Genomic DNA, 27523 nt, shown 5'->3' with positions numbered 1-27523 from the left:
GAGGTGCATGTTGGGTGCTATTGCCTCATGAAGCAGGGAGCACCTCCTCTGTGCTTCAGACAGAGTAGTGCATGCTGGGAGCTACCGCCTCATGAAATGGGGAGCACCTCCTCTGTGCTCCAGGCACAGCAGTGCATGCTGGGAACTATCCCCTCCTAAAGTAGGGGACAGGGCGGTTCTTACCCATACGCAAAGTATGCAGCTGCGTAGGGCACCAGGAAACGTGGGGCACCAAATTTCCTGGTGCTCTGCGCAGCTGCGTACTGCTCCAGCCCCCACTCCACCCCTTCCCCAGGCCCCCTGCTCTGCCCCCACTCCACCCCTTCCCCAAAGCCCCCACCCTGCTCCGCCCCTGCCTCGCCTTTTCCTACCCATGAGGATGCAGCAGGGCTGGGCCTGCACTCACCAGCGCGGGAAGTGCAGGGACGCCACCAGTGAGTGCTAGGGGGTGGCTCCCCCCTGTCCCCCAAGCCAGCCCCCCTCACTCCTGCAGAGGCCTGGGGGGCTTGTGGGGCCCCAGAATAGCTAGGGATGGCCATGGTATGGGACAGCCCCCCTGCTCTCCAGACAGAGTTGTGCATGCTGGGAACTACCTTCTCATGAAGTGGGGGCACCTCCCCTTCTCTCCACACAGAGCAATGCATGCTGGAAGTATCACCTCATGAAGCGGGAAGCACCTCCCCTGCTCTCCAGGCTAAGTGGTGCATGCTGAGAACTATCCCCTCATGAAGCGGGGGCCCCCCGCTCTCCAGACAGAGTGGTGCATGCTGGGAACTATCCCCTCATGAAGCAGGGGCCCTGCTCTCCAGGCAGAGTGGTGCATGCTGGGAACTATCCCCTCATGAAGTGGGGCATGCTGGGAACTATCCCCTCATGAAGCAGGGGCCCCGCTCTCCAGGCAGAGTGGTGCATGCTGGGAACTATCCCCTCATGAAGTGGGGGCCCCGCTCTCCAGGCAGAGTGGTGCATGCTGGGAACTATCCCCTCACGAAGCGGGGGGGGGGGCCTGCTCTTCAGGCAGAGTGGTGCATGCTGGGAACTATCCCCTCATGAAGCGGGGGGAGCTGCTCTTCAGGCAGAGTGGTGCATGCTGGGAACTATCCCCTCATGAAGCGGGGGGGGGGGGGAACCGCTCTCCAGGCAGAGTGGTGCATGCTGGGAACTATCCCCTCATGAAGCGGGGGGGAGGGGGGGAGCGCTCTTCAGGCAGAGTGGTGCATGCTGGGAGCGGTTGTCTCTATTGGGTGAGGTGGGTGGTCACGTGGGCCTCGTCTCGAGGCGCGACTGGACCACACTCCACCGCCCGCTCTGCCCAGCCCCTGCCTTGGTGTTCGGTGGCCCCACCCTTTACCTCACGCTCAGCGTCCGAGTCCAGCTCCGCCTCTTGGCAGGTCCCAAAGCGGGCCCCGGGACCCCCCTCCAGCTCCTCTTCCTCCAGCTCCTCCTCCTCTTCCTCCCCGCTGGATTCAGAGCGGCTCCTCTCGAAATCGAACTGGAGGGAGCCGGCCCCAGAGCAGCCAGGGGCGCCCCCGACCTCCAGCTCCTCCTCGCCGGGCCCCAGGCCTGCCCCATCCCCGCCGGACAGGCCCGAGATCACAGAGCCTACATCCACCTCCATGTCCATGGCGGGGAGGGGCGCCAGAAGGGACGATGGGAAATGTAGTTTTCAACCTCTTTTCTTCGCGCGCCGTACCGCCGAGACGCATAGTGAGGCAGTGCGCATGCGTGCTAACCGTGATGAAGCACGCGGGGAATTGTAGTGTACTCCGCCTCGATGAGATTGCGACTGCGCACATGCGCAATGAACCCTCAAGGGATGCTGGGAAATGTAGTTTTAAAAATTGCTTCGCTCTTTCTGCCTACCCACCTTTCATTAGCCAAGAATTAAATGTCAAGCTACGAAGAGGGTCTTAAAGGGCATTAAATATCCCCTGGAAACAGACGGGTCACAAAATCCTTCATTCCAGAGAGCATTTTACTAACCACCCTTAAAATTAATAGAGACAAGGTCAGGGAGGTAATAGCTTTCATTGGACCAATGCTGTTAGTGAAAGAGACAAGATTTCATGTATACACAGAGCTCTTCAGGTCTGTGAGATGTACTAAAAGGGAGAGATTTGGGATGGCAGTCTAAAAGCCAAGGACAGCACCAGTATAGGGACAGACACTGCCCTGTCTTAACACATAGTGCAAGCAATAATGGTGACAGATGAAAGAAATGGGAGTGGGAGGAGACAAAATGCAATCCCCGTCTGGCAAGACAGTGCAGATTTGGTCCCAATCCTGAAAATTTATCGGGCTGGGCAAAGCATGTCTTTCAGGCTCCACACAGGGCAAGGGTCTGCTAGCATGGAACAATTTGCAGGAGCAAATTATAGATGCTAGAGGCAAAGCGTGGTTTGGGGTGGAGGCTGACAGCTCGTGACCTCCAGTTTGAAAACCCCCGGACCAGCTGACATCTCTTCCCCTGGAGCGCTGATAGGGCATGATACGCCGCTGCCGTAAATCGATACCGAACGCGTCGCAAAAGGCTCCGGGCTCCCGCCCGTTTTGCCTTCAGTGTCGCAAACGCGCCGGCGTTTGACGGCGGCCCGCTGCCGGTTCATGGGGGGCCCTTGCGCAAGATGGCGGCTCTACCTGAGGAGCCGCCTGATGTGGTGGTGAAGCCGGACCCGGACGGGGGTGTCCTGCCGCAGCCCCCTCCGGCTCCCCCGCCCGCCGCTCCCCCCACCACGGCGCCGGCGGAGGGGGAGGCGGCGGGGGCCCCGGGGAGCGGAGGGGAGGCCGCTCCCCCCAAGCCGGCCCCCCCGGGTCCGGCCGCCTCCCCCGCCCCCACGGACCGGCAGACCCTCCTGGCCGTGCTCCAGTTCCTGCGTCGCAACAACCTCCACGAGTCCGAGGACATCCTGCGCCGGGAGGCCCGGCTGCTGGGGGAGGAGGCGGCCGCGGTTGCCCTCAGCCCCGCGGGACCCGGCGCCCAGGGGACCCCTGGTGGGGAGACAGACGCCACCGGGGGTGAGGCGCTGCTCAGCCGGGTCGCCGCCGCCTCCGGAGCGGCCGGAGGGGGCGTCGCTGCCGGTGCCTCTGCAACCCCCGGCGGCGCCGCGACTGCAGCGGCGCCGCCAGGGAAAGGTGAGAGCCCCGGAGGAGGAGACGGGTGAAGAGGGAGGGGCCGAGAGGGAACCCCAAAGGGGGCGGCCAGGATGGCGGTATCAGCCCCCCCCCCTTGAGCGTACCACATAAAGGGGGGGGTCACCCCGTATCTCTTTGCCTTATCACCCTGGAAAGGTTGCTACGAGTGAGGGCATCTTCTGCGGTTAGAAGGGGCATCTGGTTGGGACGCAGCAGCTGGAGTGGGGAAAGTCCCTAGTGAGAAACGGGTACCTGATAGACGAGGGATAGTAACAGAGAGGGTTTTATTTGCCTTTACTTCTAGGCAGGGTTACCACCTATCAGGATATTCCTGGGATAAAACTGATTTTCTTATCAGAGCTCTCGTGTGCTAGCTTTACGGAATATTAAAAGCACCCTGAGATTTTTAGCACCAACATATGGGTTGCGTAGTGGTGGTGGTGATGTTAGTCTGAAGGTGTTCAGGTACTGTGATGAGAAGTACTTAAAAGATGCAGGGATGCAAATGTTTTGATAGGATGACTGGCCTGAACAGCAGAGTTTAAAAAGTAGCTGCCCACAATGTATGGGGTCACTAGCAAGTGAACAAAAGTCATTGCTATCAGAAGGTTGTTGTTCAGTGAACTGTCCAGTTCCTGGAGCTTGCATATACGGTAACTAGAAACAAAATCTAGGTTGGTTGTAAATCACTTATTGTTGTTTTGATGCATGTCTGTGTGTGGATGCTCAGATTGTGGATTAAGTTTATTTGGCTGTAACTTCAGTTGATTTTTTTTATTGACTTAAGTTATTATTAAATAACTTAAGTGAAAGAAATTAGTTTGATGTTTATTTCTGAAAGTGGTTAGATCTGTGGTCACTATTTAGCTCTTGTGGGAGTGAGTTCCGTTGCCCAGGGCCTGTGAATGTTAGGTCTCCTACATTGATGAATCTCTCCCTATTCGCTGAAACTTTTCAGCTGTCATGGGAGGTCCTGGATATGGAGGGAGAATAGATCTGTTGAGTAGCATTGGCCGATCTCCTGGAGGACTTTGGTTATCACAACAGAGACCTTGAACAGGACTCTGTAGTGAGTGGTGGTCCAGTGTAGACAGAGGGCTATACTGGCTCACAGCAGTATGGAAGTAGTATGACACACACACGGTGAAGGAAAGAGGATTTTAGCTGTGCAGTGTTTCTCTTTTCTTTTACAAAACAGGGAGAGTACTTTATCTTGTCTAAATGATTTCAGTAACACCAGTGAAGAAAACTTATTTTTCTATTATTAATGCCTTTTTCCACAGAAACATATTTTCAGTAGAATTATGCCCTAAAGTTGTTTATAAAGCTAACTTAAATGGAAGCTGGTAGCAGATGAAGCACAAAAAATATAGCGGAAGTTGATAGGAAGAATTGGACATTGAGTTTATCATTCATGTGACATCGTCCATCTCAGATTTAAACTTCGTGAACTCCCATGATTTGAATGTTGTTAACCAGTTTTCTGGAAAATTTGTATAAATGTGCATACAGTACTTACACAACCGATTTCATTCTGTGCTCTCAATGTGCATTACAATTACAGGGCAAGCGTTAGCCACCATGTATTTGCAGGCACTCTCTTTCATATATACAGACATAATCCCTCTTGTGTATCTTGACACTTTTGCAGTTGGAGGAGGTGTTCCTGTAGAAGATCAGCCAGATGTCAGTGCAGTGTTGTCTGCCTACAAACAGCAGGGGGACCCAGCGCTGTACGAGGAATACTACAGTGGACTGAAGCACTTTATTGAGTGTGCCCTAGACTGTCATCGGGCTGAATTATCCCAGTTGTTTTATCCTCTCTTTGTGCATATGTATTTGGAATTGGTCTACAACCAGCATGAGAATGAAGCCAAGTCTTTCTTTGAAAAGTAATGTGTTTACCTTCATGTGTTTGCAGCCTTTCTTATGTCCTCACTTTTGTGTGGTTAAATCTGTTAGCACAGGTTTTTTAATTTAATTTATCATTTTAAAGATGAAACGGAAATTGAAGAGAGGAAAATAATCTGTAGTTGTGGTACTATGTAATGTTGCAAACTGTTGTACATCTCCTTATGATTTAGTCCAAGATACAGCATAGATGCACAAAACATCTCTTTTGCACTACAGAGTTATACAATTTTTGGATCATCTTCATAATGGGCTAGCAGTGGTCATGCATCCTCTCCAGGAACAGGGATTTGCTGATGGAGGGTCATAAAATATATGCTTCCTGTTTTGGGTACCATTCAGCTAAAGCATGTCCAGATGCCACAGTAGTGGATGTATTATAAATACTTGCACTAATATAACTAGTGTTGCAAGCAACTTAAAATGTAGTCAGATGTCTTGTTTTATGTGTATAAAAATATTTTTCTTAACCTATAACGTAAATATTTTTTCAAATGATAAATTTCACAGTAGCTCCTCACTGAAAACTAGTAACATGCAGAGTTGGATATTTTAATAATGTTTTTGTAAGTTACCAAAAATTCTTAAATTTCTCTTTAAGGTCTGAAAAATGATTGAATTTGTCCCTTACCTGCTCCACTCCAGTATAACTCATCTTTGGATTTAGATCAAGCCTGAAATATTTCAGCCCAAAGGGGTATCCCCCTGCCCCCAATAATTATCAATAAAAATTGATTTGCAGACTTAATTGCAGTATTCCCAGCCACAAATGCTATGATGTGCTCTCAGTAAATATATTATGAATAGTAGTAATCTGTATCTCTAGGTTAACTTTGTAGGTATTAAATCATGTTGATTTGATAATGTGCAATTGGAAAATGTGAAATGTGCATGTTTTTATTAAATTTAGCAGTCTGGTATGAAAATTACATTGAAAATACTGCTTTAAATACAACCAATTAGCTCAGTTTAGCACACAATAGAGATGTTGATCATTTGTGGTCATTAAAGATCCCTATGGCACTTTTCCTCAGAGTAGTAGTGTTAGTCCCAGTGACCTGGCCATAAATATTGGTGGTAAAATTTGCCTACTTGAAACTCTCACTGCAGTTTCGTTAGAAATTTATTCTTCACTTCCTGTTGTAAACTGCTGGGTGCTGTTACCGTGTGCTGTAAAAGGCTGCAACATTCCATTCCAGAGATAATTTCACTTCAGCTGTGAAATTATCCTATATATTTGTAAAGTGCTTTGGGATGCTTAATGATGAGTTGCTATATAAAGGTATATTATTACTTCCTATTAAGATGTACTACTGAGCAGTATACAATTTGTGGGTATTTGGGAGATTGTATTGTTGTAATAAACCATCCTTCATATGGTTTTAATGTCTCTTTAATAGGTTTCATGGGGATCAAGAGTGTTATTACCAGGATGACCTGCGTGTATTATCTAGTTTAACCAAAAAGGAGCACATGAAAGGGAACGAGACCATGCTGGATTTCCGAACAAGCAAGTTTGTGCTGCGCATTTCTCGTGACTCTTATCAACTCTTGAAGAGGCATCTTCAGGAAAAACAGAACAATCAAATCTGGAACATTGTTCAGGAGCATCTGTACATTGATATCTTTGATGGAATGCCTCGCAGTAAACAACAGATAGATGCTATGGTGGGAAGCTTGGCAGGGGAGGCTAAAAGGGAGGCTAATAAAGCAAAGGTACGAGACAAATCCTGTTATGCCGATTAATAACCAGTTGCAGCATGTAGAGTAGTTTGAAGGGTATATAACCATTGCCTTAATACAAATAGAACCCTTGGATTCTGAGTCCTGGCCGCACACCCGGGATGGTAATGGCAGAGGTTGGTGAACTTCTCTTTGAAGCAGAAGGAAAGAGGTTGATAAGCACCCTTTAGTAGCTGGTCTCTGGAGAAGCCATCAGACCACTGGAAGAGGCAACCTTGTTTAGTGGACCGAACACAGGGCTGGTTCCTGAATTTTTATACTGGCTTTGTCTCTAGTTACATGTCTGGCTTTAAGAACATAAGAACTGGGTCAGGCCAAAGGTCCATCTAGCCCATTATCCTGTCTTCCGACAGTGGCCAATGCCAGTTGCCACAGAGGGAATGAACAGAACAGGTAATCATCAAGTGACCCATCCTCTGTCGCCCATTCCCAGCTTCTGGCAAACAGGCTAGGGACACCATCCCCGCCCTGCCTGGCTAATAGCTGTTGATGGACCTATCCTCCATAAACTTACATAGTTCTTTTTTGAACCCTGTTATCGTCTTGGCCTTCACAACATCCTCTGGCAAGGAATTCCACAGGTTGACTGCATTATGTGAAAAAATACTTGGAGCAATGCTTGATTTTGAACTTCCTCACCTATACAATGGAGATCATGTTTGCCACCAGTAGTTAGTGTGAGGATTAATTGTTTGTACAGTGTTTTGAAAATATCAAGAGCTATATGGGTGTTAAGTGTAACCTAGACTATAGATATTCTGCTTTCAGAGAAGTGCAAAGAGGTAATGAAAGGGAATTTAAGGTGCTCAGCATCTCTCAGGATCAGTTGCCCAGTAGTATGATAGTGAAATGTACCATATACGTTGTCACAAACTGGTTAGACTAACCAGTAGTAAAGTTCCATCTTGTTACTACCTTAGATTCAAAGAGGCTAGATACTGTTCATTAATTTGCTGCTACTTAAAGTTGTTCCATATACAGATTATTTTTCATTGAGAAAAATAATGCAAAGGTTTTTTTTACATGACCAACTCCTCTCTTGGGTTGCAGGTTTTCTTTGGCTTATTAAAAGAACCAGAGATTGAGGTGCCTTTGGATGATGAAGATGAAGAGGGGGAGAATGAGGAAGGAAAACCAAAAAAGAAAAAACCTAAAAGAGAGAGCATGGGATCAAAAAGTAAAAAGCAAGACCCTAATGCTCCTCCACAAACCAGGTAACTTAAAAATAGGCAGGAATACCTGATGAATCTAGTCTATTCGCTACCAATTCTGGATTGCTCCCTACACTTTCTCTAGTGCTTTGTTCAGTCTAGTTTTAAATGGGCCCAGCAATGAGGCTTCCATTGTTTCCCTTGGGAGATTTATTCCACAATCCAAAAGACCTCACCGTTGTTAAGTTTTCTAGACTTTCTTATTAAATTTTCCTTATTAAAGCTTCATCCCATTATCCAGTAGCCTCATCAGATCACTCTAAGCAATACCTCACCCTCCATGTTTAGATCCTTCAAGTATTCATAGTTATCAGATCCCCTCCCTCACTTTACCCTTCTTATTCATAGACTGACCTTCTGCATGTTGCAAGCCACAGAACCTGACCTACCCACTCCTCTAGTAGGCCCATAACTTCTGGCTAAGTTACTGAAGTCCTCAAATCTTGAGTTAAAGACTTCAAGTTACAGAGAATCTACCATTTGCTCTAGTTCAAATCAGCAAGTGACCAGTGTCCCACACTGAGAGGTAGGTGAGCCCCCCCCAGGGTCTCTGCCAAACACCTGGGGGAAAATTCCTTCCCAACCCCAAATATGGTGATCAGTTAGACCCTGAACATGTGGGTGAGACCCACCAGCCAGACACATGAGAGAATTTTCTAGTAACGCAGAGCCCTCCACATCTCATGCGCCTCTCCTGCCATTGGAGATGTTTGCTAATAGAAGTCATGGATGGGCCATATGCCATTGTAGGCAATCTCATACCATACCCTCCATAAACTTATCAAGCTCAGTCTTAAAACTAGCTAGGTTTTTTTTCCCCCACCACTCCTATTGGAAGGCTTTTCCAGAACTTCACTCCTCTGATAGTTAGAAATCTGTCTAATTTCAAACCTAAATTTATCGATGGCCAGTTATATTCAGCAATGGCCCATACCTTAAATAATTCCTCTCTCTCCCTGGTGTTTATTCCTCTGATGTATTTATAAAGAGAAATCATATCTCTCCCCCTTCCCCCCCATCCTTTGTTTTGTTAGGCTAAACAAGCCAGGATGTTAACTTTCCTCTTGTAAGGTAGGTTCTCCATTCCTTTGATCATCCTAGTAGCCCTTCTCTGCACCTGTTCCACTTTAAATTCATCTTTCTTAAACATAGGAGACCAGAATTGTATAAAATATTCCAGATGAGAGCTCATCAGTGACTTGTGGGAACACTTCTCTATCCCTACTGGCAATACCTCGCCTGATGCATCCTAGAATTCATTAGCCCTTTTCATGTCTGCGTCACATTGGTGGCTCATAGTTATCCTGTGATAGACCTGGGTGTATTGATTATTTTCCTCTGTCTCTTCCAGCTGATACCTCCCCATTTTATAGTTCTCTTTAAATTACAGGTATTTAATTATTTTAATCTTTTCTCATTAGTTAGTTCCTCCAGATTTCCTTTTTTATTGTTAAATTCCTCCTGTCGTTCATTCTGACGCTAAGGTGCCTGGGCCTTGCTGTCCTTTGAGGGGAGGGTTCTATATACCATATTTAATTCACAATATTAAGGCATTCTTGCTTCATAAGATGCGTTCTTCTCATAGAATTCCTCTTCCTGAACTGAAAGATTCTGACAAGCTGGATAAAATAATGAATATGAAGGAAGCCACAAAACGTGTGCGTCTTGGTCCAGAATGTTTGCCTTCCATCTGTTTCTACACATTCCTTAATGCCTACCAGGTCAGCAAGGGTAGCTGGGGTGGTATGAAAAAGGGAGGGAAAAGTGGTGGCTGAAACCACAAAATATCTGAGGTAAGGAAAAAGGGAGCCATAATGTGGTTCTGCAGAGAGAATTCAGTTTGATACTGTGGCTGAATCAAATATTAAGTAGTCTCTTTGCTGTCAGGTAAAGATTCTTCTCAGTTAATATTGAGACCATAAACTTGCAAGCACTTACATGCCTGGGGCAAACTTGTATATCTTACACTGACCCTGCTGAGAAGTCTTTTGAATAGATTTGATGAGAATTACTGAAGGAAAATAATGTGCTCATGTTATGGCAGAAAATTACTAGTTGAAACAAGGAATTTTGTAGCTAATGTTCAATAAAATATAATGCAATTGAAAGTTTAGACTTAAAACCCTGTGAAAAGGGAAGCTCTGTTTAAAGGTTTCTTTAGACTATCTTAATACTGCACTCCTTTGTTTAGGCATTTCTACATTCCTTCTCTCTTCCCTTTCACTTTTTAGGTGGGGTGCAGGGGTTTTCTTACAAGTGAGTGATCATGAATTCTGCAGATACGGTGTACTACAGTGCTGGGGAACAACATTGCTGTGGCTTATTAAATGAGTCTTTTTATAAAATATCTTTATTTTAAATGGTCTAACCATATTAGCTGTAGTTATTTTTTCATATACCTTTATTTTTTGTCCAGTTTGTCTTGTAATAATTCACATAGCTTATGCAGAACTAAGGTAGTTAATACTCTTAATATTAATGGCAGGATTGTCTAGTGCTTGAACTTTGTTATACATCTCCTCTGCCCATCAAAACTTAAAATAAAGTGACTGTTTTGTGTACAGGGTCTTACTGCAGTGGATGTCACTGATGACTCTAGCATGATTGTAGGAGGCTTTGCTGACTCCACTGTAAGAGTATGGTCTGTGACACCAAAAAAGCTACGCAGCGTGAAATCAGCAGCAGGTAATGAAGACAATAAGACATGTTTATCTTAAGTATTAATTCTGATAGTTTTGTCAGTTTCGTGCAACCTGTGCAGAGAGAAATGCTAATATCATAATAGCTTTCTTAAATTGTTGGAAGTGGTCAGGTTGACTTCAGCTTTTTAAAGTGGATAACGTGTGTGTGTATATATTATTTAAATGCAGATTGTGACCTGGTCTACACTACGCGTTTATACCAAATTTAGCATCGTTAAACCGATTTAACCCTGCACCCGTCCACACAACGAAGCCCTTTATATCGATATAAAGGGCTCTTTAAACCAATTTCTGTACTCCTCCCCGACGAGAGGAGTAGCGCTGAAATCGGTATTGCCATGTCGGATTAGGGTTAGTGTGGCCGCAATTCGACGGTATTGGCCTCCAGGCGGTATCCCACAGTGCACCATTCAGATCGCTTTCCAGAGCGGTCACAACTTGGATGCACTGGCCAGGTAGACAGGAAAAGCCCTGTGAACTTTTGAATTTCATTTCCTGTTTGCCCAGCGTGGAGCGCTGATCAGCACGGGTGGCCATGCAGTCCCAAATCCAAAAAGAGCTCCAGCATGGACCGTACGGGAGATACTGGATCTGATCGCTGTATGGGAAGACAAATCTGTTCTATCAGAGCTCCATTCCAGAAGACGAAATGCCAAAGCATTTGAAAAAATCGCCAGGCTATGATAGACAGAGGCCACAGCAGGGACTCAACACAGTGCTGTGTGAGAAGCGTAATGGAAAGCCAAAGAATCAAATGGACGCTCATGGAGGGAGGGAGGAGGGACTGAGGACTCGAGCTATCCCACAGTTCCTGCAGTCTCCGAAAAGCATTTGCATTCTTGGCTAAGCTCCCAATGCCTGAAGGGTCAAAAACATTATCGCCAGTGGTTCAGGGAATATGTCGTCAATTTACCCCTCCCCCCCCTCAAAGAAAAGGGAAAAAATCATTTATCGCGTCTTTTCAATGTCACCGTATGTCTACTGGATGCTGCTGGTAGACGGGGTGCTGCAGCGCTAAACAGCAGCATCCCCTCCCCTCCCCAGTGGCAGACGGTACGGTACAATATGACTGATAGCTGTCCTCGTCGTCATCCTGTGAGTGCTCCTGGCTGGCCTCGGTGAGGTGGGCCAGGAGCGCCTGGGCAAAAATGGGAATGACTCCCGGTCATTCATTTCTTTAAGCTTTGTGTCCTGGAGATTCAGTCCTGGCAGATGGTGCAATAGGGCTGGTAACCGTCCTCATCATAGCAGCTGGAGGCTGAGCTCCTCTCTCTCCCCCCCCCCCCTTTCATGTCTAATGGAGATTCTGGACTATCATAGCAGCGGGAGGCTGTGCTCCTCTCCCCCCCACCTTTTAATGAGTAATGGAGATGTTCTGCCTGGAATATCATAGCAGCTGGAGGCTGCCTCCCCCTCATTTTATCTCACTAAAAAGTCAGTGTTTCTTATTCCTGCATTCTTTATTACTTCATCACACAAATGGGGGGATAACTGCCACGGTAGCCCAGGAGGGGTGTGGGAGGAGGGAAGCAACAGGTGGGGTTGTTGCAGGGGCACCCCCTAGAATGGCATGCGGCTTATCATTTTTGCGGGATATCTAGGGCTCTGACCCGGAGCGGCTGTGCTCTCTGGTTCTCTAGTAGACTTGCCCCATATTCTAGGCAGGACTGACTCTATTTTTAGACAAAACATAAAGAAGGGAATGACCTGGGAAGTCATTTCCATTTTTGTCCATGTGCCCCCGGCCGACCTCAGCGAGGCCAGCCAGGAGCACTCATGACAGCAGCAGACGGTGCAATAGGGCTGGTAACTGTCTCTGCTACCTTGCAAAGGCAAATGAATGCTGCTGTGTAGCACTGCAGTACCACGTCTGTCAGCAGCATCCAGTACACATACGGTGACAGTGAAAAAAGGCTAAACAGGCTCCATGTTACCATGCTATGGCGTCTGCCAGCGCAATCCAGAGAAAAAGGGCGCGAAATGATGTCTGCCGTTGCTTTCACGGAGGAAGGATTGAGTGATGACATTTACCCAGAATCACCCGTGACACTGTTTTTGCTCCATCATGCATTGTGATCTCAACCCAGAATTCCAATGGGCGGGGGAGACTGCGGGAACTATGGGATAGCTACCCACAATGCAACGCTCTGGAAATCGATGCTAGCCTTGGTACATGGACGCACACCACCGAATTAATGTGCTTAGTGTGGCCGCGTGCACTCGACTTTATACAATCTGTTTTAAAAAACCGGTTTCTGTAAAATCGGAATAATCCCGTAGTGTAGACATACTCTGAGGTTGATATATACATGACACAACATCCAGACACTTCTTTCCCAAAGAGTTTACAATCTAAGGTAGACACAGAATAGATAAGATGCACTAGGAAGTTGAGAAGAGGGAATATAGCTTCATTTATGGCCCTGATTCACTAAGATACTTAAGCACATGCTTTCATACCTTCCTGAATAATGTGATAAGTAAAAGCCAACATGGCTTTTTCAAGAACAAATCGTGCCAAACCAGCCTAATGTCTTCCTTTACCAGGGTTACCAGTCTAGTGGATGAGGAAAGCAGTAGACATAAGAGTGCTTGAATTTAGTAAAGCTTTTGACAGTCCCGCAAGACATTTTCATAAGCAATCTAAGGAAATATGGTTTAGATGAAATTACTGTAAAGTGGATACACAACTGCTTGAAAAACAGTACTCAGAGTACTCATCAGTGGTTCACGGTTAAACTGAGAGGACATATCAAGTAAGATCCCACAAGGGTCTGTCATGGGTCCAGTACAAGTCAATATTTTCTAGGGCTGTCAATCGCAGTTAATGCCTGTGATTAACTGACGGCAAAATTAACATGTAAATATTTTTAACATGTTAATCGTTAAACCAGTGGGTGGGACGGGAGGCATCGGCAGTGGGGGGGCTGACGCAGCCCTAGCTCATAGCTCCAGGGCAGGGGGCTGGAGCCCCTCGCACCCCCAGCCCTAAGCCCATATTTGAAAATATAGAACCCCCTCAAAAATATTTAAATAAATGGTATTCTAATATTATGTAACAGTGCAATTAAAACTACAATTAATTGTGAATAATTTTTTTTATCTTGTGCTTAATCATGATTAATTTTTTAAATTGCTTGACAACCCTAATTATTTTCATTAACGACTTGGATGGTGGAGTAGAATACAGATGTAAAATTTGCAGATGATACCAAACTGGGAAGGGTTGCAAGCACTTTGGAGGAGAGGATTAGAATTCAAAATGATCTTGATAAATTAGAGAATTGGTCTGAAATAAAAAAGATGAAATTCAATAAAGACATGCAAAGTACTGCACTTAAAAAGGAAAAATCAGCTGCACAAATGCAAAATGGAGAATAACTGACTAGCCAATGGAAGTTCAGAAAAGGACCTAGAGGTTATAGGGAACCACAAATTGAATACGACTCAACAATGTCATGCTGCTGCAAACATTGCATGCATGCATGCTGTCTTGTGTGGTGGGTAAGACACAAGAGGTAATTGTCCAACTCTACTTGGCACTGGTGAGGCTTCAGCTGGAGTATTGTGGCCAGTTTTAGGTACCACCTCTTTGACCAGTTCTTTCTCCGCTACCCAGAATGCACAGGTTCACAGACAGACTCTTGAGCTGAAGAAGTATGTTGTTTATGTGCTGCTTCAGTGAGTGATCAGTCCACTGAAACGGGGCACAATAGGGTTATATGTCTGGGCACCCCCACATTCAGGTGCTCACCTTAAATACATTGTTACAAAGTTATTCACTATATATTATATAAACACTTTTTCTGCCTAGCCACTAAGATTAGTTTGCTAATTCAGTTGTTTACCTGATCAGGTGGCTCACTCAGCTTTTTACCTGGCTGTTCTCTTACCTTGCTAGACAAGCAGGCATCTTTTCATGTGTCCCGACATCTAAAATATCCATTCTACGTATTACATCCTACACACCTAAGAAAGATATGAACAAATTGGAAATAGTCCAGAGGGGAGCAACGAAAATAAGAGGGTTAGAAAACCTGACCGATGAGGAAAAGTTGAAAGAATTGTGTGTTTAGTATAGAGAGGAGATGACGGGAAAGGACATGATAACCTTTTATGTATCTGAAGCCTATTATAAAGAGGACAGTGATCAATTATTCTCCATATACATTGAGGTTAGGACAAGAAATAATTGGCTTAATTTGCAGTAAGGGAGACTTAAGTTAGCTATTAAAAAGTTTTTCCTAACTGTAAGGATAGTTAAGCACTGGAACTGGTTATGTAGGGAGGTTGTGGGGTCCCTGTCATTTGGAGGTTTTTAAGAACAGGTTAGTCAAACAACAATCAGGTGTTGTCTAGATATACTTAATCCTGACTTAGAGTGTGGGGATGGATTAGATGACTTCTTGAGGTCCCTCCAACCCTACATTTATAGGAATCGTACACTAAATTTGGATATCTTGTAACTACTATGAAAAATCAGATTTTTGGAGGCTTGGTCTGGTCAGATTGTAGTCAGGTTGATCGTTTTGTAGAGGCGCAGAGTACCAAAGGAAGATTTCTTATCCATGTTGCTTAAGTGATGAAAGACTGAGGTCTCAGTTGGTAACTTATAGACTGAAAGCTAACTACTTATGTTGAGCATGTGTAGCTGTCAATAAAAAGTTCTTGAAATCTAAAAACATGGGTGTGTGGCAAGTAGTTTAAAGCTTTCTAGGGAGAGATGTAGAAATCTGGACTCTTTGATAGGATATCAGTCTTTCAAGATAGAGACTGAATGGTGGATAGATCAGAAATGGCTTTTCTGAAGGTTAAACTAATTTTAGATGCTCTTGGTGAAGTGTACAAAACAGAATGGTTATCTGGAAATAAGGTTCAAAACAATTCTAAAATGTCTTCTGAAAATGCATGCTTATAGTATAATATTCCCATCCAGAAATATATTTGCATTTTTTCAATGGTTGTTATATAGGGTAGCATATCACAAATTCAGAGGTGAAGGACCTATGGCCTTCAGATCCTTCAAAGCTGGAACCTAAAGGTTCTCACTTGAATCATCTTAATCACTGTTTCCTTCACAACAGTCCTCAAGAAATTGCCTACATTTGTGTGCTATGTAACTTTGAGCCTAAAACCTACAGGTTACTCCAGCCTAAACATCCCTGATGTTTTGTAGCTGGTGTTGAATATTAGTTGTCTATGAAAATATTAAGAAGGATCTTTTGTCCACTTCATACTTGCAACGAACACCAAGAAGGACAATATATTGTGCTTAAATCATACATTTATTGTTGTATAAATGTAATTGACAGCCAGCGTAGATGAATTCTACATGTGTGTTGTAAATGGGAACCTCTGAAATTTTACAGATCTCAGTCTCATAGACAAAGAATCAGATGATGTCTTGGAGAGGATCATGGATGAGAAAACAGCAAGTGAGTTGAAGATTTTATATGGTCACAGCGGACCTGTCTATGGTACCAGCTTCAGTCCTGATAGGTAAAATATATGTTTAAAAATTCCCTAGAACAATAGTTTTTAAGTGCTAATGAAATGTTAGTTGCTATAAACATATACTTAATGCAGCTTTTTCTATAAGTTGGGACCATACTTGCACATGCAGTTCATAATGGTACCTTTGCATGAGTGTGAAGGTCTGATCTTATGAGAGTCAGTGCATCTGCTGCATGGTGCTGAGCATTTTTAACTCCCCTTGAAGTCAGGGGGAGTTGAGGGTGCTCAGCACCTTACAGGTTCAGGACTTAGGATCACTAATTATACAATCTTATTTGAAAGTCATATCTTAAGTTATTTTAACTGAATATGTAAATAGTAAAGAGCAGAAATGTTATGGCAGCATTTCTTTCAGTTATGGGAATGAAAAACGTGTTATGCTAATATCCACACCTCTCTCTATCATCAGTTTTGCTACTTTGCCTCTCATCATAGCTCTAACCTTTATTCTCCGAATGCATGGCAGTGGTAGTCTTGCATAGAAGGCGTTTTTAAAAGTGTGCAATTATAAAGATTGCTGTGGTGGTTTATCAGAAACTGGTTTAAAACTCTCATTTATTCTCTTTTTGTTATGTAAACACACACTGAAATGCATAGTAGCAGCATAGTAAGCAGCCTGCCAAGAAGCAAACCACAGAGCATGAACCGGAAATGCTATAGCCTATAACTAAGGCTGTGAGATTGTCACTGAATTCACGGATTCCGTGACTTTCCATGACTCCTGCAGCGGGTGGTTTGTCTGGCTCTGGGGCTGCCCGAGGAGCTCTGGCACTGTCCCTGTGCGCCCCTCCCTGGCAGCAGGAGGAGTTTGGGTGGCAGGCTGGAGGTTGGGGCACTGGAGGGGCAGTGCATACCTCGGTGGGGCTCCCCAGAAGCAGCAACATGTCCCTCCCTCAGCTCCTAGCTCCGCATGCTGCCTCCGCCTGCAGGCACCACCCCCGCAGTTGCCATTGGCCTCTGTTCCTGGCCAATGGCAGCTGCAGAGCTGGCAGCGTGCAGAGCTAGGAGCTTAGGGAAGGACATGTCATGGCTGTCCCAGAAGCCGGGTAGGGAGCCTGCCAGACCGGCCCCTCCTCCTCCTCCTCTCCCCCCCCTCCCCACCCAGCACCAGCAGGTGTCCTGTGCTGCTTTCACCCATGGCTCCCCCAGGCCGCCCCCTCCCCCCCCCGCACACTTGCGGCGCCACTGGGCCTCCCCCCCAGCACTCGTAGCCCTAGGCGGCTGTTCCCTCCCTCCCTAGGACCGGGACACTCCCAATGTTTAATTAGGGGTATAGTACAAGTCATGGACAGGTCATAGGCCATGAATTTTTGTTTACTGCCAGTGACCTGTCCATTACTTCTACTAAAAATACCCGTGACTAAAACATAGCCGTACCTATAACTTAGAGTAGAGAATGTGAACAGGATGTGAATTCTAATGAAAGACCCTATAAGGGAATTTTGTCATTTTGTTTAGGATTATATTTTTAAAACTGATTCTTGACCAATTATAAGTGGTTTATCAGTAGTTTTTTTTGGTTCAAACTGATAAGTAGGATCCCTAATAAAGACATGGTCACTTTCTCATAGACTTGTCTTACAGTATTTAGCAGAATCAACAATTAATTGTCCCTTTCTTTGCATGCAGTGTCCCAATAGGACTCCTGTATCAATTGTCTCTGAATCCAATGAGGGCTCAGATTCTACAGCAAATGCCACGCAACAGCCGGTCAATGAGTGGTACACTTATCACAGACACACTAGTAATCTTACACTATTTGTGCAATATACACCCAATATTCTGACAAAGTTCCATGCATTGTATTTCTCCTCTTTTGCTCTGTAACAGGAACTACCTCTTGTCCTGTTCAGAGGATGGCACTGTCAGATTGTGGAGCCTTCAAACATTCACTTGTCTCGTGGGATATAAAGGACACAACTATCCAGTGTGGGATACACAGTTCTCTCCCTATGGATATTACTTTGTATCAGGTGGACATGACAGAGTGGCTCGGTAAGAACTGGGATGCAGGAGCAGTGGAAGCAAGCTAAAAGTATGGGGGGAGGCTCCCACCCGTGCCTGAATTGTGGCCCCGCCCCCTATTGCCACCCTTTCTCCCTGAGGCCCTGCCCTCGCTCTGCCCCTTTTCCCCAAGGCCCCGCTCTCTACTCACTCCTCTCAGCGTCCTTTGCACCCCCGCCCCCAGTTGCTCTCCTTTACAGCCAGTAAAAAGTGGGAGGGCTATGCTTTTAAAAGTGATGGGGCCATGGCCCTTTGGCTCCCCCTGTTCCGGTGTCCCTGCCTGGATGGGCTTTCTATTTGGATTTTATAGTAGTACAAATCCCTGCATACAAATCCCCCCCGCCCCTTTTAAGTAACCCCATGATGCTGGTAATTGGTATTTCCTATCATGTATCCCATTATTGGCAATGAGTTTCATCACACTTTGTGTAAAAATTAAAGTGTCTTATTTAGTTTTTCACTTTTTTTATACAGACAGCATAAGCTGGGGCATTCCTAAAGAGAGAGTGTTCCCTTTTTTCCAACCATCTGGTTAAGACAGGAAACTGCATATCCCTATCCCTTCATTTTGTAGAAACTACTGCATCTCTTCACTTGCTTTTTTGATGGCCACAGTTGGAGCACTTCTTTTGCTTTGTTTTGGAGAAGGATTCTCTTCTCTTTTGCTAACTCCATAAATGGGTCAACTGGAGGCACCTGAATAATAAGCACTTATCTCCCTTGCCACATATAGGATTTCAAGCTTCACTAGGGGTCTCATTTTTTCTTTAGTCTTTTATAAACTATTCTCTTCTATTAAGCCTGTGGGCTACAGATCACTATCAGCCTTTACGAATATTTGCTGGTCATCTTGCCGATGTCACATGTATCCGGTTTCACCCCAACTCCAACTATATTGCCACGGGCTCAGCAGACAGGACTGTACGACTATGGGATGTTCTGAACGGGAACTGTGTAAGAATCTTCACTGGACATAAGGTAAAGGAATGTCAAAGGCAAGATGAAAGTGCTTCACTAACAGTACGTGGTCAGCGCCCTGTTGGTATATTTTATTTACATTTCTAATAAAATATACAAAAAAGTCTGTCTGTTACTCTAGATACTTTGATTAACTTCCCCCCAAAAACAAATAAAACTCCCTTCCCTCACAAACATCTGTTCCCATTAAGCACAAGTAAATAGCATACCGTGAAGGTTAACAAATTTCAGACTATTTTGGATCAAGTGGGGAGTAGGTTTCAAAGTTTAGGCCTCCTCATAGAGAACACTGTACTTTTAAGTAAAGTGGGATCCGGCTTAATTGTCTTTGCTGATCACAACTATGATAATGTGGGCAAGAAGAGAGGCAGTCTCCTAAGTAGGCAGATTTCAAGCCATTTAAATAGGACTGCTGCAAAGAAAGATGACCAGTGGCTCAGTTACTGTATGTTAAACACACTTATGTTTAATTTGGGGGGCAAAGGTTTGCAATTAATACACCTTGACTTTTTTGAATGCAAGTAGACAAGTCTAACTAATTTTTGACTCTCCAACTGGATTTTTCTGTTACAGGGACCAATTCATTCACTGGCATTTTCTCCTAATGGACGATTCCTGGCTACTGGAGCAACAGATGGAAGAGTGCTTCTCTGGGATATTGGCCATGGTTTGATGGTGGGAGAGTTGAAAGGGCACACTGATACAGTCTATGCACTCAGATTCAGTAGAGATGGGGAAATTTTAGCATCAGGTATGTAGCTCGGGCTTTCATTCACTGGAAAAAAGTACTAGAATGATGATGATGTTTTTGTGTCACTGAACTATCCAAATCTGTCGTCCTCATTGTGAAGGATCAGACTACTGCTTACTGACCAATATTTTGCAGTTATGAAGTTATACTTTACAATTTTGTATCAGCAACTTTGTAGGGCAGCTAAGTATGATTCCTTACTGCAGCTCAGAACTGAGGCACAGATGTTTCCTTACTTATGCAAGGAACTACCAGAATTCTGTGGTAGAATGGGAAACCGTCCAGTACTGTGCTATAACCCTAAGACCATCCCTCCTCTAAAACTGAGCCCCTGTTGAAACCAAATATTCCTTTCCTGTATCAGACTGAATTTCTTTGGCTTGTTTAGTTAGCAGCTGAATTTCCTTTTTAAAACTTCTAACAATTCAGCAGTTGCTTCAGTGGAGTTTGGAAATACAGTTGAACCCTGTTATCTCGACGGCCTAGGGGTTTGCCAAAAGCCGTCGAGATAACCAATGATCGAGATAAACCCCTATCCACCCCCCCACCCCCTCCCTGCCCCCTTACCGCGCTGCCTGCACGTGGCTGGATCCGGCAAAGCGGAGCCGGGCGGACGGGCGGGCGGCGAAGCGGAGCCGGGCGGGTGGCAGGCGAAGCCGGGACCAGGTATGTGGGGCGGGGACGGGCAGGGACCAGGTATGTGGGGCCGGGCGGGCGGGGACAGGCAGGGACCGGGTATGCGGGCGCGGGGGAGCTGGGACGGGCGGGCGGGGAAGCGGAGCCGGCGGGCGGCAGGCGAAGCCAGGACCAGGTATGTGGGGCGGGGACGGGCAGGGACCAGGAATGCGGGACCGGGCGGGCGGGGACAGGCAGGGACCGGGTATGCGGGGGCGGGCGGCGACGGGGAGCCGGCGGGCGGGCGGCAGGCGAAGCCGGGACCAGGTATGTGGGGCGGGGACGGGCAGGGACCAGGTATGCGGGACCGGGCGGGCGGGGACAGGCAGGGACCAGGTATGCGGGGGCGGGCGGGCGGCGAAGCGGAGCCGGCGGGCGGGCGGCAGGCGAAGCCGGGACCAGGTATGTGGGGCGGGGACGGGCAGGGACCAGGTATGCGGGACCGGGCGGGCGGGGACAGGCAGGGACCGGGTATGCGGGGACGGGCGGGCGGCGAAGCGGAGCCGGCGGGCGGGCGGCAGGCGAAGCCGGGACCAGGTATGTGGGGCGGGGACGGGCAGGGACCAGGTATGCGGGGGCGGGCGGGCGGGGACAGGCAGGGACCGGGTATGCGGGGGCGGGCGGGGAAGCGGGGGCGGGCGGCGAAGCGGAGCCGGCGGGCGGGCGGGTACGTGGGGAACCGCGGGGCTGGGGAGCCGGGGAGCGGGTGGCTGGGGACACGGTGGGTCGGGGACGCGGGGAGCCGGGCGGCTGGGGACGCGGGAAGCGGGCGGCTGGGGAACCGCGCCGCTGGAGAGCCGGGGAGCAGGCGGCTGGGGACACGGTGGGTCGGGGACGGGCTCGAGATATTAGGGTTCGGCTAATCGACATAACGGATGAGAAACCCATAAGACAAAGAGGGAGTTTGGCGGTTCCACTTGTAAACCGTCAACTTAATAGGATTGGCAAGTTAACCGAGGTCGACATAAATGGGTTCGACTGTACTTCCTTTGCAGATGTTGAGCAGCGAGCCTGGGTCTCCAGGCAGTGATCAGCACAAAATGTGTCTGGGCTTTCTGAATAAGTAAAAAAGATAGTAATATTTCAAGATGAAGTACATCTTTCTCTTTATTAATGGGTTGGTATGTGAAGAACAGGAATGCTTAGCAGTATTTGCCATCATGTTTGTTTAAAACAAAAATTTTAATAGCTGGTAGCATTGCCTATAGTTAAGGCTGCCTAACTCTTTCCATTATAAAACCACGTTTTCAGCTGCTTATAACTTTGCCAGTCTTCAGTTGTTCAAGCTCAAGTTTTCTATACTCTCTCCTCAGGCTGACCATTTTCAGTGAAAATGGCGGTGTTTACAAGAATGAGATTAGGGAAAAATAAGTTTAGCCTATGTTAAAATTCTTACAACTATTTCACAGAGAAGCATTAGTCCTATGCTCTGGAGAAGAGCTTGGAATTTGGCGGGGAGTCATTTTTGGGTCAGGGAGGTGTCTTTTGCCACCCCTGTGAAAATTTGCCCTAATTTTGCCAAGCTATAAGCCTCTGTAAAAATCTCAGTTCGTACATGTTCAGTAGAAGTGTGGTAAAGGCTTGGGAGCGTTATTCTCCAAAGATTCCAGCTGCAATGTGCATGTTCCATCCCCACAACTTCTGTGTGCCAACCAGACTGCATATGCCATTGCAACTGAGCATGCTCCATCCTGGGGCAGGACTTTTCCTGCAGTTGCTCCTCACAACTGCTGGAGGTTACTGTGGTGCCAGGTACCAAGGGTGAGGAATGGGATGGTGGGGAAAAGATGCAGTACAGGGGGAAAGGAATTGGAGTTTGGGGGCCAGGGGAAGATTTTTCCTAGTTTGGGAATTGGGGTGGAGGGACTGGGGAAGGTACAAGAGCTCTCTCTAGTCCACACTCCCTCCAGAAGTCCATGGAGGGTGAGAAGATAGGATTTGAGTACTTAACATTAAGGTTACAATGTTCTTTTAATATAGTTCTTTGGATCTAATAATTATATATGATAAAAATACAGAAAACAATTGTATTAGAAAGGTATTACCAATTTGACTCTAGTAAGAAACTCACTCTAGAGTCTATTTGTAAAGTAGATCTGAAGAAAAGTAGTTCCTTCTGCTTTACCCACATGTTGGACTGTGTTAAGGCCCCATCCTGCAAATACTTATGCACGGGCTAAACTTTACTTTTGTGAGTAGTCCTACTGAAGTCAATTTGTTTGCAGCATTGGGCCTTAAATTTTTGAATGTTATGAACAAGGTGAATCTTAGAGCGGTAGCTGTGTTAGTCTGTATCAGCAAAAACAATGAGGAGTCCTTGTGGCCAAATAAATTTGTTAGTCTCTAAGATGCCACAAGGACTCCTCATTGTTTTTTGCTTATAGTCTTACTAGCTCTAATTATATTATCTTACCTTGCAGCTCTGTTTCACCATAACTTCATCACAATTCAATCTATGCACTATGGTTTTGGTAATTGCATACTAGAGAATATTGCTGTCTTTTAGTCTTAAGTATTGCTTTTAAAGTATGCACTGATACAATTCAAAGTTTTTTTCTAACGTCCCACTTTCTTCCTAGGTTCGATGGATAACACAGTCCGGCTGTGGGATGCTGTGAAAGTATTTGAAGACTTAGAAACTGATGATTTTACTACAGCCACTGGACATATAAATCTGCCTGAAAACTCACAGGACTTGCTGTTGGGTACATACATGACCAAATCAACCCCAGTCATACACCTCCATTTTACCCGCAGAAACTTGCTACTAGCTTCAGGAGCATATAGTCCACAATAAACCATGAAGCTGTAAGACTCTGCAAGTCAATGAAGTAAAGACCTCAGGATTACTACAGGATTTGAGACAAGAAATATCTTATACAAATGGACAGCATTAGCCTGTTGGTGGGGGAAACTGTAAACTAAGATCCAAGCAATGTCTTTTCAGTTACTATTTCATATTTAGCCACAATTTGAAAATGCTGGAAATTGACAAGACACCACAGCTTTAAGGGAAGGAATTGTTATGGTGCTTTTGATTTTTTTTGATATGTCTCTCTCTTCCTTATCAAGAGAGATGGTAATGGCTCTGCTGAAAACTTCAATTTTTGGAAAGTTAAGGGTCCCAGTACATGTTCTTGAACAATTTTTTAAAAGCACTTAGTTTACTGCTGGCAAACGTTTGATCAGTCTGTGACAAGCAAAAACTATTCTAAATTCATCTCTTCTGAAATTATTTGGAGAAGTCCTCAACTTGTGCTGAGTAGCAAGTATTTGTGGCCAGAACATTACCTTTTCCATGCCCTACTTGTGGTAAAGGCCTGTGTTTTTACCTTTATTTCTTTGATATATAATGGCCTGAAAGATTTTCAAACTTCTTTGCTTGTTTTATACTGTAGACATGCAGCTTTTGTCATCACTGCATTTTCCAGGGTGGCTAAAAAAATCATGACTTGCAAGTACCAAATAAGTAAAAACTAAGCATCTGTAAGGGGAGAAGAGACTTTGAGATAACAGAAAATACTCTCATCACCTATTTAAAAAGTGATTGGTAAAGGAAAAATATTGGGCTTGTGCCCTTTTATATTTAGAGTCTGAATTTTTTTTTTAAATCCGCTTATGTTTTGTCTGAGAAATTCAGGATCTGCAGAAGCTAGAAAATTAAGAAGAGAAGTGAAGAGACGAGATAGAAACTATTGAAAGTTAATATTTATTTAAATTCAATTAAAAGAAGTCTTTGTCAAGACTCAACTTTCATCCCTTTTGTTAAGGTGCCCTTCTCCCAGTAAACATCAACGATAGTACCTACAACTCCTTCTGCAAAACTAGCAGACCTGAGATTCTTGGTATTTCTAAGGTAAAACACAAGCAGAACGTTTGGCTTTTTTTTTTTAATCCCTTCTTGTGTTTTTATAAAAGTTGAAGCAGCAAAAAGGCCCAATTTTCCAAATCTTTTGCAGGTTACCTGGGAGGAAAGTGCTATTCACCACCCTCATCATTTCATTTAGGGAATTAGAGCTCATAGGCCATATACAGTAATCTAATACAAACAAGGAAGGTAAGATTTGACATTTCTAAGGTAAAGCAAGTGGGGATCCCTCCTCCCCAAAAGCAGCAGCTTTACAGAAAGTGGAGAAACTTAAATCAGTAGTTCACCTTGAAAAACACTTATTAGGGAACAAAGCTTTGAAAGTACAGTCCCTTTTTCAATGGCTGAGTTGGTATGGTACTTGTACTTCAATTAAACCTTCTCTCAGTGCTAGATAGGAGTAGTCAGACTTTAATTCAGATACAGTGAAATCAAATATGTGAAACACTTGACCTGCAACAGGAAGCAATTACAACTTCGACAGCTAAAAAAAATCACTGCCACATTCTGCCTTTGTATTTTGTACAGTTTTATACTTTTGATATTTTATAATAAAGACTCAAAATATTCTGTGCATGTTTTATTGGACTGTATGTTACAGGAGGACATAAATGTGCTAGCAACCTCCCAAGAGAAGTGATTTAGTATGAAGAGCAATACAGTTAATAACTGTTTTAAATAGGAGAACATTGTGCATGAAACCTAACACTTAATACGGTAGACAATCTCTTCCCCCCCCCCCCCCACAAAAAGCCACCTTAACCCTTTCTCTGACATCAGTTATGTATAACATGGTTGTAATGTCCCTACTTGACAAGCAACAAGTGGTGGGAGAGGAGAGAGACTAAATTGGTTTGGATTCAAAATGTGTGGAAAGGAGGGGAGAGGTTTGGAGAAAATAAGAGAGTGGACAAGGGTGAAGCGAGAGTGTGATCTTCTTAACTTCAATAATCTTTTCTCACTTCTCCTTTTCAAATTGCCCTTTCTATTCTCCCCCCCCCCCCGAGCCCTGAAATGCACTTAGCCCATTCCCCTCCTACCATATCCAGACTCTTCCTTTTTGTTTTTCTACCCAACACATTTTTTTCATCCTCATTTTATAAAATGGTAGGAAAGCTTGAAAAGGAATGGACAGGGATGATACCGCAGAGCAGGCTCCCTCCTACTTCTCCCCCTGCCCCCCAGTCACACCTTTGACCTGCAACAGGTGAGCTATGAGAGTACAGGTGGCAAAATTTTGGTTCATTGCATTATTTCTAGAATTCACATATTATGGAGTTGTAATTGTTTCATAATTAAGACTAGAAACCAGTTTCCAGTCTGAGCCCTGCTACCTTCCCACCCAACTTTTGCAAAACACTTGTTTTTTTTCCTTAATCCTGTGTTCCAGGTAAATTTTTGTGGGGGATGGGTTGGGGTTAATCAGACAATTCATTTTCTCATTAGGGCTGAGAAGCATCTTTTCACTGTTTGAAAATTTTTACTTTTTTTAGTCACTCTAACTTAAAACCAGCTTTGCCTAAATTTCAGTTTTACACCTTTATCCTAGCTGGAAAAATCTTTTTACATAATTCTGTATTTACAGCTGCAAGGCCATAAATCTTTATAATTTGTTTTGTCAAACATTTCCAGGTGGGATGTTCATCACAGTTGTAATTGTGTGGTGCTGTCTCCCTCTAGTGGTGGCTGAGGATGTAACACTAGCAGATTTATGAACTGCTCTAGCAGGTGTCTTGGCTCAGGAAGAAGTCAGCACCAGTGTCAGAGGTTCAGTCCCTCCTGCTGACAATGCAGCAAGGGGCAGGGCTTGATGTAATCCCCATGAGCTCTGATGTGCAAAAATGGGAAAAAGGGTATGGGGGGGAGGCAGAAGGAACATGAAAGAGTAGAGGTAGCATAGGAGGAGCGGATAAGGACAGGAAAGAACTAATGAGGCAGCCACCAATGTACAGCCAGAGGATAGAAAAGGGTAAATGTCCCTTCCAAGGTGGGGAGAGAGGAGACTTACAGTTCTGGGTACATTTAAACTGAATATTGACCCTCAAATGCTCACCCATCAAGGGAAAGGTAGGTCCCCCTACAGGTTAAATAATCAGGACAGTCCAAACATCTTAAATGTTTGATTAAAGCACCATGAGTTTTAAAATGATCCTATGAAATTTCTAGTTAACTTATGATTTTGGAAATCTTGGAGTTAGCAATAATGAAAATGAATCACCTCTAATAGACTGAGGTGGGGAAACAAAGCAATCCACTCAATGAGTGTTGCTGGAGTTGAGAGCAATGGCACTAGGTCTACTTTAGCCCCCAGGATTATTTTGAAGGGGTAGTTCTTAAATGAAGTTGCTGTCCTTAGTTTGACTCCTGGGAGATTCCTGATTTTGGATGCCATCCTTAGAGCTGCCAAGCATCTATTTCCATGGTCAGGCAGTTACTTACCCACCCCTACAAAGGAGGCCCTAATGCAATGGAAAATGGCCTTAAAGAACAACTGAGCAACCACATGTGAAGAGAGTAGCCAGCGCAAGCTCCATGTGGTCAGAACTAACCAGCTTGTCCTTGGGTGACTAGAGAAGTAGAACAATCAGGACCTAACCATATACCCAGGCAGTAAAACATGGAGAAACTAGAATTCTGTAAGTTTGGAATTTTTGAACACCTTAACAGAGAGGAAAGCTCTTTGGTAAAGACACACCACCAACCCCTGCTTGTCTGAACAGTGTAAGAGTCAAGTCTATCAAGGCTAAAGTATGTCAAACACTAAACTTGGTTTAATGAAATAATTTTAAGGAGCTGCTTCCCCCGTTGCACCACTAGTCAGCAAGAGCCTTTGAAGCTCTATTAAATACCTTTACATTCTTTCATGAGTGAGTTACTACTGGTGTTAAGTACACATTTTAGGATGGTTTTAATTATGCTTCCTTCACTCAACTATGAACAGTCAGCCTTGTTTTATACAAATGTGATAGCCCAAGAGCACTTTACCTCCACCAGGATAGTAGTATAGTTTCAAGAGGTGGAAAAAAGTCACCTG

General features: G+C 45.1%; 2 protein-coding genes across 3 annotated transcripts in view; one reads left to right on the top strand and one right to left on the bottom strand.

Annotated features, from left to right (window-relative positions):
- The window catches only part of PCGF6 (polycomb group ring finger 6), a 53589-nt gene extending 51736 nt beyond the window's left edge, over positions 1-1853 (bottom strand). The window contains exon 1 of the mRNA XM_045024899.1: positions 1352-1853. Coding sequence (XP_044880834.1) covers positions 1352-1624 — 273 coding nt within the window. The 5' untranslated portion in view covers positions 1625-1853. The remainder of the gene's footprint in view (positions 1-1351) is intronic.
- A 759-nt stretch (positions 1854-2612) lies between these two features.
- On the top strand, positions 2613-25059 carry TAF5 (TATA-box binding protein associated factor 5). Of its 2 annotated transcripts, none has more exons than XM_045022938.1 (11): positions 2613-3015; positions 4784-5024; positions 6444-6759; positions 7837-8000; positions 9583-9718; positions 10562-10682; positions 16069-16198; positions 18044-18208; positions 19018-19195; positions 19769-19946; positions 23201-25059. In XM_045022938.1, the coding sequence occupies exons 1-11, from the start codon at positions 2625-2627 to the stop codon at positions 23416-23418; spliced, it is 2238 nt and encodes a 745-aa protein (XP_044878873.1). In that variant the 5' UTR covers positions 2613-2624; the 3' UTR covers positions 23419-25059. The 2 variants fall into 2 exon arrangements, with proteins under 2 accessions (XP_044878873.1, XP_044878872.1); XM_045022937.1 differs by having other exon boundaries at positions 2613-3132.
- The last annotated feature ends 2464 nt before the right edge of the window (positions 25060-27523 follow it).

This window comes from Mauremys mutica, chromosome 7 (assembly GCF_020497125.1).
Source record: "Mauremys mutica isolate MM-2020 ecotype Southern chromosome 7, ASM2049712v1, whole genome shotgun sequence".
Taxonomy (NCBI): Eukaryota; Metazoa; Chordata; order Testudines; family Geoemydidae; genus Mauremys; species Mauremys mutica.
This window is presented reverse-complemented; position numbering and strand designations above follow the sequence as displayed.